Below are 12,079 nucleotides of genomic sequence, written 5' to 3' on the forward strand. Positions count from 1 at the left end.
GTTTTGTCTCTTCTTATGGGGCAGATGCCATAGAAAATTTAGGGCCATTCCTGCAATTTCCATTTTAAGAAGGTCTCAAATAAGTCCTGTTTTTCAGTCTTAAGTAAAAACTCTCTTTTAACTCCTTCTATTTAACAAGATTTTCTTTGAAGTCAACATTTTTCCATATTGATAGTAAAATACTTAAACTTTGGCCTAGTATAAAGGAGAAAATAAATTCTTATACTTCCTTTATTTTGAGCCTCTTAGGCCTACCTCTAACCTAAGAAAATGACATGCTGAACATGGTTCAGCTAGGAGTTATGGTACGATAGAATTCTTGATCTCTGTGCCTCATAGTAAGACTCATGGAAAAGTTAATATAAATGGAATGTGATAAAAAATTGAAAAAACTCAAATCTATATTATGTGGACTTGTATGAAATTAGTTTCAGTGCAAGCCCAGGAATCAGGAGAACCTTCAGAAATGAGAGCGTGGTAGAAGAGGGTAACAAACAGGCCCCTGGGCATGGCTGACCATTAATCTTACTTTCTGTATACCACAAAGGTCCATCCCTATCTCATGAAGCCTGTTTTTGAAAGAATAAATAGAAACATAACAGCTCATTATTTATTTATTCACTCAACAGTATTTATTGAAACCTAAAATATGGCAGGCACCTTATTAGGTCTGAGGGCTCAGTGACCCGAAGACAGATGGAAGGGGTATGTCAAAACCTCTGGAGATGTGTTTAATAACTACATATTTCTCTTCAGTACCCCTTACAAAGCTATGTCATGTTTTGAGTGGGTGCATTGCATGGGGGAGTGTTACTGCTGGAAATACAGTAATAGTTCATTTGTACTGTGTAAAGGCTGGGTATTTAAGATAAACATCCTATATTACTGGGCTAGGAGAAATAAGCTTCCTGCACGGCAATCAGCATTTTTACAATAAAAGATAGACTATAAACATCCATGGATCAGAATCAACTTTAATTATTAGTTTCAACAGTGACAGACACAAATCCTTCTATAAATTTTAAACAGTTTATAACTGATAGATGAGTGGCTTTTTCTATATTTGACATGACGTTATGAAAATAAAATCTTTTGTGTAATAGTAATATTAAAAATCTGACAGTCAGCAATTTAATAAATAAATCCTTGACGAGTGTAGAAGAGGCAAGCAAAATAAACCTGAAATTCAAATAAAGAAATTCCTCCTAAACAAATTCAAAACCTTATGTAACTGGATTAGAGACACTAGACTAGAAATATTTCCCATGTCAATTACTCTGCTTAGATATGGAGATTGATGGCGACATTCAATAGGAAATACCATTTAACATTTAGAATCCAAATACCTACAAGAACATTTTTACAAATAAAGTAGAAAAATAAGTTTAGGGTTATTAAGGAAAAGGAGACATAAGACACAACTCTGGTATAAATTGGACAATCAGGCACTATTTCTAAACCAATTCTAATTTATATTCGATGTAATTTCTTAAAGAATCCTCTTTGCCTTCAGTTCATACAAAAATATTATAAACAGATTTATAATTTATCATTTACTTAAATCTCAGTACACTACTTGAATACTATTTGACCAGTTTGAACAAATACAATTTACCTCAGAAAGAAAAAAATTTTATTTCTAAGTCTGTTAATTAAAAAATTGGTGAATATTTTTAGACAGTAATAAAACATATATATACATACATATGTATAATGAATTATTTTTCCATATCAATAAAATAACAGCTTTTCATTTTCTGTCCCCTCAACATATTTCTCTATAATGTATAGTCAATATAAACAGGTTATATGTACTGTGGGCGGAGGGGGGGGGGAATGTGCACACACCCCAGTAGTCCTTACCCAACTAGCACTGGAGGGTAAGTCCTTCTGTAACACTGAAAGAAATTTCTATCACAGTTTTGTGCAGTGATTCCTTATTTATTCAGTTGAATAGGTATTCAACTGATGAGACACACAAGGAAACATCCCCCAACGTCACATGCTCTTTGTTATCAGGAACCCGGCTCAACCATCTGGATATGGGGATTCTACTTCAGGGGAGGCTGGGCAAGATCACCATCTACGGAGAATGCAGTGGGGACTAGATCTCAGACCGATGGCTGAGGGGCCACTAGCAGTCAGTGCCTGGTCCAAAACAAAATATCAAAGGTGGTTTCCAGAGAGAAGGGCAAGAGGAAGAGGAGAATTAAAGAAGGCCAAGGGTTAATACTAAAGGAAACTGGAAATGATTTCTTTGGTAGTGGGATTCTGCTTGTGATGCAGAAGTACAATTGGATAATATTTTGAGTGCCTACTATTTTTTAGATTTCTCCAATTAAATTTTCTCATTAAATTATTTGTCCTCCAAAGCAAGTACAATTATTCTGATTTCTAAGGAGAGGAAATCAGTTTCGAGACCATTTATACATTCACTATGAACAAGTAAAATTAAAGAGAAAAAAAGGCAGTGAAATCAGGTGATTTGACTTTAAGTTCTGTGGGTAATTCGGGAAAAGTCGATGCAGGGTGCAGCATGGCATGCACTCTGAACTAGGGTGGCACAGTGAATGAGGCCCCTGCTTTCTCAGAGCCCAAACAGGAAAAACATAGTCAGGAGAAACCTAAAAGCCTAGATTATAACTACAGCAAGAATGAGACTGGGAGTGTGTCAAATCTCGAATATCGAGATTGAGAATGTTGTGATATGACAGAAGTATGCCCTTGAGTCACTAACCTAAGAAAAAGGCCTCAAGATCTGAATAAAAGGCGGAAATTCAAAGGGTCACACTTTACCAGTTATAGCACAAGGCAATTTCTACCTGTGCCCATAGGACACAGAAGTGTTCCTGACCAGTAAGGTTTAGGATATAACAGTTATCAGAGTATTTTAGAAGGATCTTCAAACAAACATATAATGTTATACTAATACATATATGTATACATAAATACAATGCATGCACACACATACACAGATGTGAACTGCACCTTGTACTCAGATCAGGAACTTTCCTTAAATTAGCAACTCAAGGACAGTACACTGTCATATCACCAGCTACATGAATATACATGCAATGGTAAATGTATTTGTGGGAAGATATGCATGCTTATACATTCACGCAAACTTGCAAGCAAAATTCTACACAAAGTCACATAGTTATGCATTTACCTGCACACACAAGTGTGCATATTACATGTGTTATATGTACATATGCATATATTTACACACTTGTGTATGCACATAAAAGCATGCTCACACAGACATATCCATGCAAGCATACACATGTGTCATCGTGTTCTATATTTTTTCAGAATTTGACTTATGGTTTGCCTTATGGAGAGCATCTCCTGGGATCTTCTGTTCTTGGCCCATTTCTTCCTGCAGACCCAGAGGCAGATGTTCTTCTGGGGCTGGTTTGCCTATGTCTCCCAGGGGACTAACCATCAAAATTAGGGAAAGGAAAGGGCCAGTTCTGGAGTCATGATAAATAACAAGACAAGTCAGCTTCTGCCTCCAGGTGGTAAACTGGAGACCAGGCCTCGGACCAGATAAGGCAAGTGGACGTCCATAGAGGAGGAGTAGAGCTTGCCCAGAAGTTCAGCCAGTGGAACCTGGAGGTTGGGAAATTGTTCAGGTAAGTGAATTGGGAGCTTTTGTTCTGATGTGCAGCTCATTTCCAGCACACTTTGATCTTCCCCTTTTCTTGTCATGAAGGCTCCTTCTCCCTGAAGGACACAGACTTTGTCTAGAAAGCTTCTCTGTGGCAGAGGATCACTTGGTCTGTTTTACCCATGTCCTCTGTTCATTCAGGAAACCTGGGGCAGGGAAGCCTCCACTTTGTCCTCAATCCAGTTCTTTTTACACCAGATATTTAATTCAGTTTTTAAATTTATTTTCATTTTGTAGGCTTATTTACCCTTCTCTCCATCTTCTATACCAGTAAGTCTTGTCCCTTCTATCCCATGCTGGGAGTTACATAACCTTTAGGGTCTGGTCACTTTTAAAGCCAACTCCTGGATGGCCTATGCTTTCCACTTGTCCCTCATTTTCCTCTCTGGCTGGCCCAGCCTCATCTCCACCCCATCTCATCTGTTCTCACTGGCTTCTTTATATGGCTTTGGTTCAGGCTCCCTTTCTCTCCTAACTTTAACCTGAGTGTTGCCACTGGACTTCGGCATATCACTTGGAGTGCCAATTTCTCACTCTCCCAAGTTGTGAAATGGGTATGATTAGGTCATTTTGAGCATTTTGAAAATAAATAAGATGGCATGTACATAGATACATGCATAGGGCACCCTTCCTGAGTGCCTGATACATGGTACTAAGTCTATGCATTCTCTTTCCTTATAATTCTTACTTGCCCTCTCTCTCCCCTGCCAAACATCAGACTTTAACATCTCCTTATATTTCCTACTTATCTCTCACACCTTATTCATTAGAAACATTCTCTGCCTTCCTACAATAACAGCTCCTCATATACAATGAATTAAAAGGATTTACATTATTTTTCTGTTCTCAAAGAAGCTCTCATTTGATTAAAGAAGACAGGTACGTTCCTCCTCAAATGCCCATCCTAGAATAATAACACTGTATATTAGAGTGCACCTTCTTTCCTGTCACTCCTGCCCCCTTTCTCCCTTCCCATTTATTAAGCCTTAGTATTACAATGAAAATATAGGATCTAGGTCTTCTTTGGAGGAGCTTGCAGACAACTGGGATAAGTCACGTAAACGGCTAGAGTAAAAGGAAGTATTGTGAGAGGCTGCTACAAAAAGTGACTGCACACGTGACTGAGCAAAGACAGCACAGAATTGACATCTGAGCCAGATGCTATAAAACAGTGGTGGAAGTTGTACTTGTTTTAAAATATAGTTTTTAATAGAATTGAATGCCAGAATACTTATGAAAGGAAAGGAAAAAATAGCAAAGCAAACAACAATAACAAAAACAAAACAGAACAAATCACAGGAATGACCAGGAGTAAAAGACACGTTAAGGTGGGTCAGGATTTACAGCCGAGTCAAGTTAAGGAACTAAACCTCATTAGAGTTTAATAGACATTAAGAAGTGCATCATTCAAAGAGTATACACGTATGGATTATGAAGATACTTCTTTCATCCTAAACAGTAGCGGAGGGAACAAAATCACTGTTCCTTTATTAATTCAAATTAATGGATGATGTTCTGATGCCACTAATTTCCTCTCCACCAGTCCATTTTGCAGTGCTAAGAGATGTCACATATTTTAGAATCAGTTTTTTTTTTTTTACTTTTTCATGATGTCTTCAAAATTAACACACTAACCAACAGACCATGAAGATGACAAACCCAAAGTTTTGGCTTGATTCAGAACCACTTTTCCCTCCACAACCAATTGTGGGCAGGCATATTCTCTCTCAAACTTCATCTGCTTTCGTTTACATGGCAGGTGATAATACTGACAGCATCTCCCGTGTACACAACTTTTTTTAATGATAGAAGAACTTGTGGAAAGTATCAGACTTTTAAATATGTGGGAGATGCAGTGTCCCTCATGGATTAGAAAGCGAGGTCAAATGATTTCTTAGAGACTTTCCAGATACTTGCAATGGCTCAGTATAAAAAAGAAATGCAAATGTGGTATCTTCAAGCTAGAATTTTTTTTTTTTTTAAATATGTTTTTATTGATGTTAGAGAGAGGAAGGGAGAGGGAGAGATAGAAACATCAATGATGAGAGAGTCATTAATCAGCTGCCTCCTGCACGCCCCCTGCTGGGGATGGAGCCCGAAACCCAGGCATGTGCCCTGACTGGGAATCGAACCTCAATCTCCTGCATCCCAGGTTGATGCTCAACCGCCAAACTAATCTCTTAATTGCAAAGAGATTAATATTATCCATAAGAACGAGGAGAGAAAAGTCTGAATGAAAAATAATTAGATAAAAATTAAATGCCTCACTTGTATTGATGATTCAATGATCATCATTATTTCACCAATATTAGTAACCTTCACTGAAAATATAGTGTGTGCTGCCCGGCTGGGAGTGGCTCAGTGGTTGAGCACCAACCTAGGATCCAGGGGATCGTGGTTCAATTCCCAGCCAGGGCAAATGCCCGGGTTGTGGGCTCAATCAATGACTCTCTCATCATTGATGTTTCTGTCTCTCTCTCTCTCTCCCTTCCTCTCTCTGAAATCAATAAAGATATATTTTTTAAAAAAGAAAACATAGTGTGTGCTAACTGCTCCATGCACATTAACTTGTTTAAGCTTCACAATAAGCCTATGCGGCTACATATTAGAATTTTCTCTGCTTTACAGATGGGGAAATGAAGAACCAGACAGAAAGTAACAGAGCCAAGATTCCAGTTGTGGCAATCTGACCCCAGAGTTTACAGTCCTATCTTTCATGCACAGAGATCTGAAATTCCAAAATCCATAATATGAAATCTGGAATCAATAAATAAGGTACATACTTATATGTGAATAGTGCACTTTAAGTAATCCAAGGCAGCTGCTAAAGATCTATTAAATCTTATGCACTAAAAACAGGTAGTAAATGGCTTAGATTATTGATATGTTGAATTGAGACATGGAAAGATTTGAGTGGAAAGGAAAAATATACCCCAGATATTAACTAGGGAGAAGATCAGAGTCAAAATATCAGCATCATAAGTGGTTCTTTATCAAGGAACCCTTACGTCATCACTAATGTTCATCCCTCAGTGAGAAGTGGTTCTTCACTGAAGATCTAATGTCTCCCACAATGGCCAATATTGCTTTCTCATAGCTGGTGATCTCACATGAAATAGGGCCACTCTCTGAGGTAGGTATTAGCATCTCCACCCTTAAAGAAACAGAGCTGCATAAAGATTAAATAGGTAAAGTTGTTCTGCACAGAGCACTCACTTCCAATTCCATCCACGCCCAGGGATGTAGCAGTGACCTCGCCACATTCTCCCCTTTCTGCTGTGTTTGTTGTGTGTCCTATTGCAGTGACTGTAGTTTAATTTATTCATTTGAACTTCTTCCAACCTGAAATGCCCACTGATGGTAACAATTTTCTGCATTGTATTACACCCAACCTTTCCATTTTGTCTGGAAAAATTCTACTACTTACCCAGATGTTGGCTAAAATATAACTTTCTGAGGAAAGCTTTTCCTGACTTTTAAATATAAGCTAAGTTTTTCCCCGAGGTTCATCCCATTGTATGCTGAACTTTTCTTTTGTAGCATTTAATATAATTATAATTAGCCTAGAAGGACTTCAGGGTATGTGATGGCTACATTTAAATAGTTGCTGGAGAAGATGTGTTCTTTGGCCTCTGGTTAAAAGTTGCAGAGAAGATTTTCTGAGAAGGGCAAGAGTCCGTGTTGCCAGGATCCTGTATGGTGCATGGCATAAAGGAGTGCTGATTGGTTACAGATGAGCAGAGTAGAGAACTTAATAATAAACAGCATGTGCTAGTGAGGTCCCTGTAGGTCAAGCAGCACTTAAATGGAGAGTTCACATCAGGGAAGATGCAGAAAGGAAGCAAATGTGGAAAATGTGCATGTGCAAATATGTGAGTAGATGTGTCTGTGTGTGTGGGGGGGGGGGGTTGCTGAATGAGTTGAAAAATACCTTCAGAGTTCCTTTATACCCTGTGGATTCAAGATTCTATTGTTATTCCATGCTGGCACAGACAGTACTGAACTTAAAACACACCCAATTTTGGAAGGTGTGTCCCCCCCCCCCTGCCCCTGTTACCTTCCCCTGCCCAGGAGAACATTTCTTGAAAGTCCATTCCCAGTGTTGTTGCAGTGTATTCAGAGGTGTGTCTAAGTCAGAAAGAAATCCCAGTGGATGAGGTTGGTTGCCTTAGAAAACTGTGAGTCAGGAGATTATGGAGATCACCATGACAGAATATTTTCATGATCCTTAAAGTCTGCATACAGATTCGTCAGCCTTGAATCCTGCCTCCTCCTGACTCTGTCCTTTACACACAATCTTTCCAGTCGCTTCATAGTCCTTTTGAAAACCAAAATTGTTAAACCCAGTATGAGTACAAGCTCCATTCTTTTCTACTCTAATTTACCAGTCACCTGTTCCAGGTTCTGGCCACTGCCACTTCTCAGCCTTGCTTTAGACCTCAATTATTGGTATTCATTTGCCAGGTATTTTTACCTGTTTTTGTATACTGTGCTATTTGCCTTATATCTATATATTCACTAGTAATATCTCTGTTCACCTATTCCTGATATTAGTCCATATCTTATGCTGAGATTGCTATACATGACTATCTCCCCAGCAGTGGGAATTTCCTGATGGTAGTCACTTGTCAGTTTTCAGGTATGAGACATTTGGCCACCTGTATCTGTGAGCTTTGTTTTCTTCTTCCCTTTGCTCAGTATCCAGGGGTCTTTCTTCATTTTAATGTCATCTCACTACTTTGTTTCTAATTATCAAGGTAGCACTGATCCCATGGAATGAGATTTCAACATGAAGAACTCCAGTAGCTCTCCAGAGTTCTTACCTACAACTTTCATTCTGGTTGGCATCCCAGGGCTGGAGGCGGAGCACATCTGGATGTCCATCCCCTTCAGCCTGACGTACATTATCATCTTCCTTGGAAATGGCACCATTCTTCATGTCATCAGAACAGATGTTGCCCTACACCAGCCCATGTACCTCTTTCTTGCCATGCTGGCACTGGCTGAGATTGGTGTCTCTGCATCCACTCTGCCTACAGTGCTAGGCATCTTCATTTCTGGAACCACTGCAATTAGTTTTGATGCATGTCTTCTCCAGATGTTCTTCATCCATTCTTTCTCCATTATGGAGTCAGCTGTGTTGCTGGCCATGTCTGTTGACCGATTTGTGGCCATCTACAACCCACTGCGCTATACAACCATCCTAACCCTGCCCCGTATCTTTGGCACAGGAGCTGTCATTGGGCTGAAGAGCATTATGCTCATGGTCCCATTGCCCTTGCTCTTACGGCGCCTGCCTTTCTGTGGGCATAATGCCCTCTCTCATTCTTATTGCCTTCACCCCAACCTCATTCGTCTACCTTGTGGGGACATTTCTATCAACAATATCTATGGGCTTTTCATTGTTATCTCCACTTTTGGGCTAGATTCACTGCTCATTGTGGTCTCCTATGGGCTTATACTCCACACTGTACTGAATATTGCCACTGGGGAGGAACGTAAGAAGGCACTCAACACATGCGGCTCACATGTCTGTGCTGTGCTCGCTTATTATGTGCCTATGATTGGCCTGTCAATGGTGCACCGCTTTGGACACCATATGTCCCCTTTGCTTCATGTTATGATGGCTAATGCTTACCTATTCTTCCCACCTGTTGTCAACCCCATTGTGTACAGCATTAAGACCAAGGAAATCCGCCGTGGTATTGTCCGAATGCTATCAGAGAAGAGATCCAGAGTTTAGACAAAGGACAAGTAGGAAGGAACTTTTTTTATAATCATAAGTGGTCCTAAATCACACATTATGCAAATGGTGTTACCTTAAAATAAGGTATCTAACAGGAGATTCTCCATAATCTGGCTGAGAACTAGAGTGGGAGTAAAAATGGGGTTGGATTATGTGCAAAAGATCAGTATAAAGAATTTATGATATTTTAAAACATATTTTGTGACCGGAGGTTTTCTATTACCTTGCATAGCTGGAGCAGAAATGCAAGAAATAATGTTTGTGAAAACATAGCACTCCCCATAAGGGAAAAGTAGTCAGGAGTTGGAAGGTCTCCTGGGAAATCTATTGATTCCTGCATTCTACAAAAGAGGAATTGAAATGGATTACATTCTCTTGAGTTGTTGATATGAGCTCAGTAGCAGTAGGGCACACTAGCTAGCCCAAGAGGGCTTCCAATACTGACTCTGATGTGGCATTTGCCCATCCCTACCAAGGTTCCAAGTTGAGGGTCCCAAAGATTACAAATCTTGTTCATTATTGAAAAGTTCTGAAGGTCTCCCATCCAAGATGCAGAATCTTTCAAAAAGGCAAGCATTCCTTTGTGGACATTAACATTATCTGTCTAATTGGATATTCCTTCTTAGACATTAGAAATAATGTAAAAAATTATATTTATATTTCCATGGAAAAGATCTAAGAGTTTTGAGATGCAAATGTATATAAGGCACTTTAGTATTTCAGTCACTCCCCATAATAACCTTATGAATTACGATTAATGCAATTATTACTATTTTTCAGAAGAAAAGTTGGTGTTTAGATATAGTAATCAACTTGCTCAAACTAATACATCCAAGAGCTGGCATTGGAATCTAGTCAGGTCAAACTCCAGAGTCTAAGCTATTAATCTCTAAACTATGCTGTCAACTGAGCAAGAACTGCAGCTCCCTGGATCGTTTTCACTAGCCAATCAAAGTAGCATTAATTGGGTCAGGTACAAATCTAAGCCCTAGAGATAAAATAGTGACCAAAGAGACAAGATCCCTTCCTTTCCTCATGAAGCTTAAAAATAATTTTTTTCTAACTCCATTCTTTTTAGTCTTTATCACTTTATTTTCTTGAGGTCCAGTCTCAGAGGCAACCCCAGAATCAGACAAAATCCTAGAAAATCACATAATGAAGTGTCTAGAAGTCTTTGGGTGTCTATGAAATTCAATAATGAATATTCAATATGACTCTATGGGAAAATATCAAGTTTGATTTCATCTTTTTCTGTCATTATATTTACTATCTTAACTTAAAATTTAGACATTTTGGAACTACCTTGATCTTTTATTTCCTCAACAGGACAAAATGATGTTATTCTATTCAGATAGTCATTAAGTTAATTATGAATTAGAACACTTGAGAAAACATGCATGAAATATTATAGGCATTTCCACATGCAAGGGAATACTAGTTTGTTTCAGACCAATCCTCCTACCAAGAACAATTAGAAAAGTTAGAGAAGTATTTGTAAATAACTTCAGAGAGCATCCAGTTCAATGAGGATATATAGACCAAGATTCCAAAGACAATGGAAACAGAAAAGTGAGCCTGCTGTTTTCCCACTTCATGGATTTGGCAATTCAAAAGTAACAGACATGGAAGCATGAAACAGACTGACAGATCTCAGAAGGAAGGCAGGAAGGAGGGCGGGAAGAGATTAACCAAAGAACTTGTAAACACATATGCACAGCCCATGGACACAGATAATAGACAGGTGAAGGCCTGGGGTGGGGTGGGAGATGGGTGGAGGAGGGCAAAGGAGGGAAAATGGTGGGACATGTAATATCTCAAAAATAAAATAAAATTTTAAAAAAGTAATAGCTGAAAAAATAAGAGCTTACAGCAGTCTCTAAGGGCTGGAAAGCAGAGAAACAAAAATTGAAATATGAAGATCCCCGTAGACTGGGGGACTGGTAAATTCCTAGGCAATTACTTGGATTCCAGGAAACTTACACCTTGAAGTAAGGGAAAATTAGAAATAGACTAGCCTAATATAGTTTTCTTTTTTTTAACCAACTCATTGTCTAATTTTACTACTCTGTAAGAATTAGGGTGACCAACCATGTCCATTTTTTCCAAGATTTTTCTCACCTTATCTCAGAAAGTACCACATTCTGGAAAACTCCCCAGCCACAAACTGAGATGGTTGGTCACTTTAATCAGACATAAAATTAAGTACTTTCACCAGGAAGATATTAATCAGCATCTCAAATTATCCTTATAATTTTTCGTGACATTCATTGAAATATAACTAGAAGTGCAAAATACAAGAACTGAAAAAAATCAAGAGGAAAAAATAAGGCAAATGGGTTAGATCCACAGAAGATCCAGCTATTAAAGTTAACATAACCAGGCATTAAAATAAGTGTGATTAATATTGCCCAGAACTTAAATTGCAAGGTGTAGATTTTAAGCAATAAATTAAAACTAATTAAAAATAAAACAGAAATTCTAGAACTAAAGAATAACTGAAATTAAAAGCTCACTGGATGGTTTAATTATATTAAATACAATTGAAGAAAGTATCAAAGTAATGGAAAATAATTTAGAGTATATCCAGATTATATAGGTGTGAAAAGAAAAAGCATAATGAAAAAAAAATAAAAGACATATGGTATTTGCTTGGAAAGTCAAAT

General features: G+C 38.3%; 1 protein-coding gene across 1 annotated transcript; it reads left to right on the forward strand.

Annotated features, from left to right (window-relative positions):
* Positions 1 to 8,459: 8,459 nt before the first annotated feature.
* Positions 8,460 to 9,413, forward strand: LOC308552061 (olfactory receptor 51J1-like; the record flags this gene model as incomplete). Its single annotated transcript, XM_081163031.1, has 1 exon — positions 8,460 to 9,413. One exon carries the CDS (start codon positions 8,460 to 8,462, stop codon positions 9,411 to 9,413), a length of 954 nt encoding a protein of 317 aa, XP_081019157.1.
* Between the last annotated feature and the right edge of the window lie 2,666 nt (positions 9,414 to 12,079).

Source organism: Miniopterus schreibersii (genome assembly GCF_964146895.1).
Source record: "Miniopterus schreibersii genome assembly, contig: HAP1_SCAFFOLD_149, whole genome shotgun sequence".
NCBI classification, from domain to species: Eukaryota; Metazoa; Chordata; class Mammalia; order Chiroptera; family Miniopteridae; genus Miniopterus; species Miniopterus schreibersii.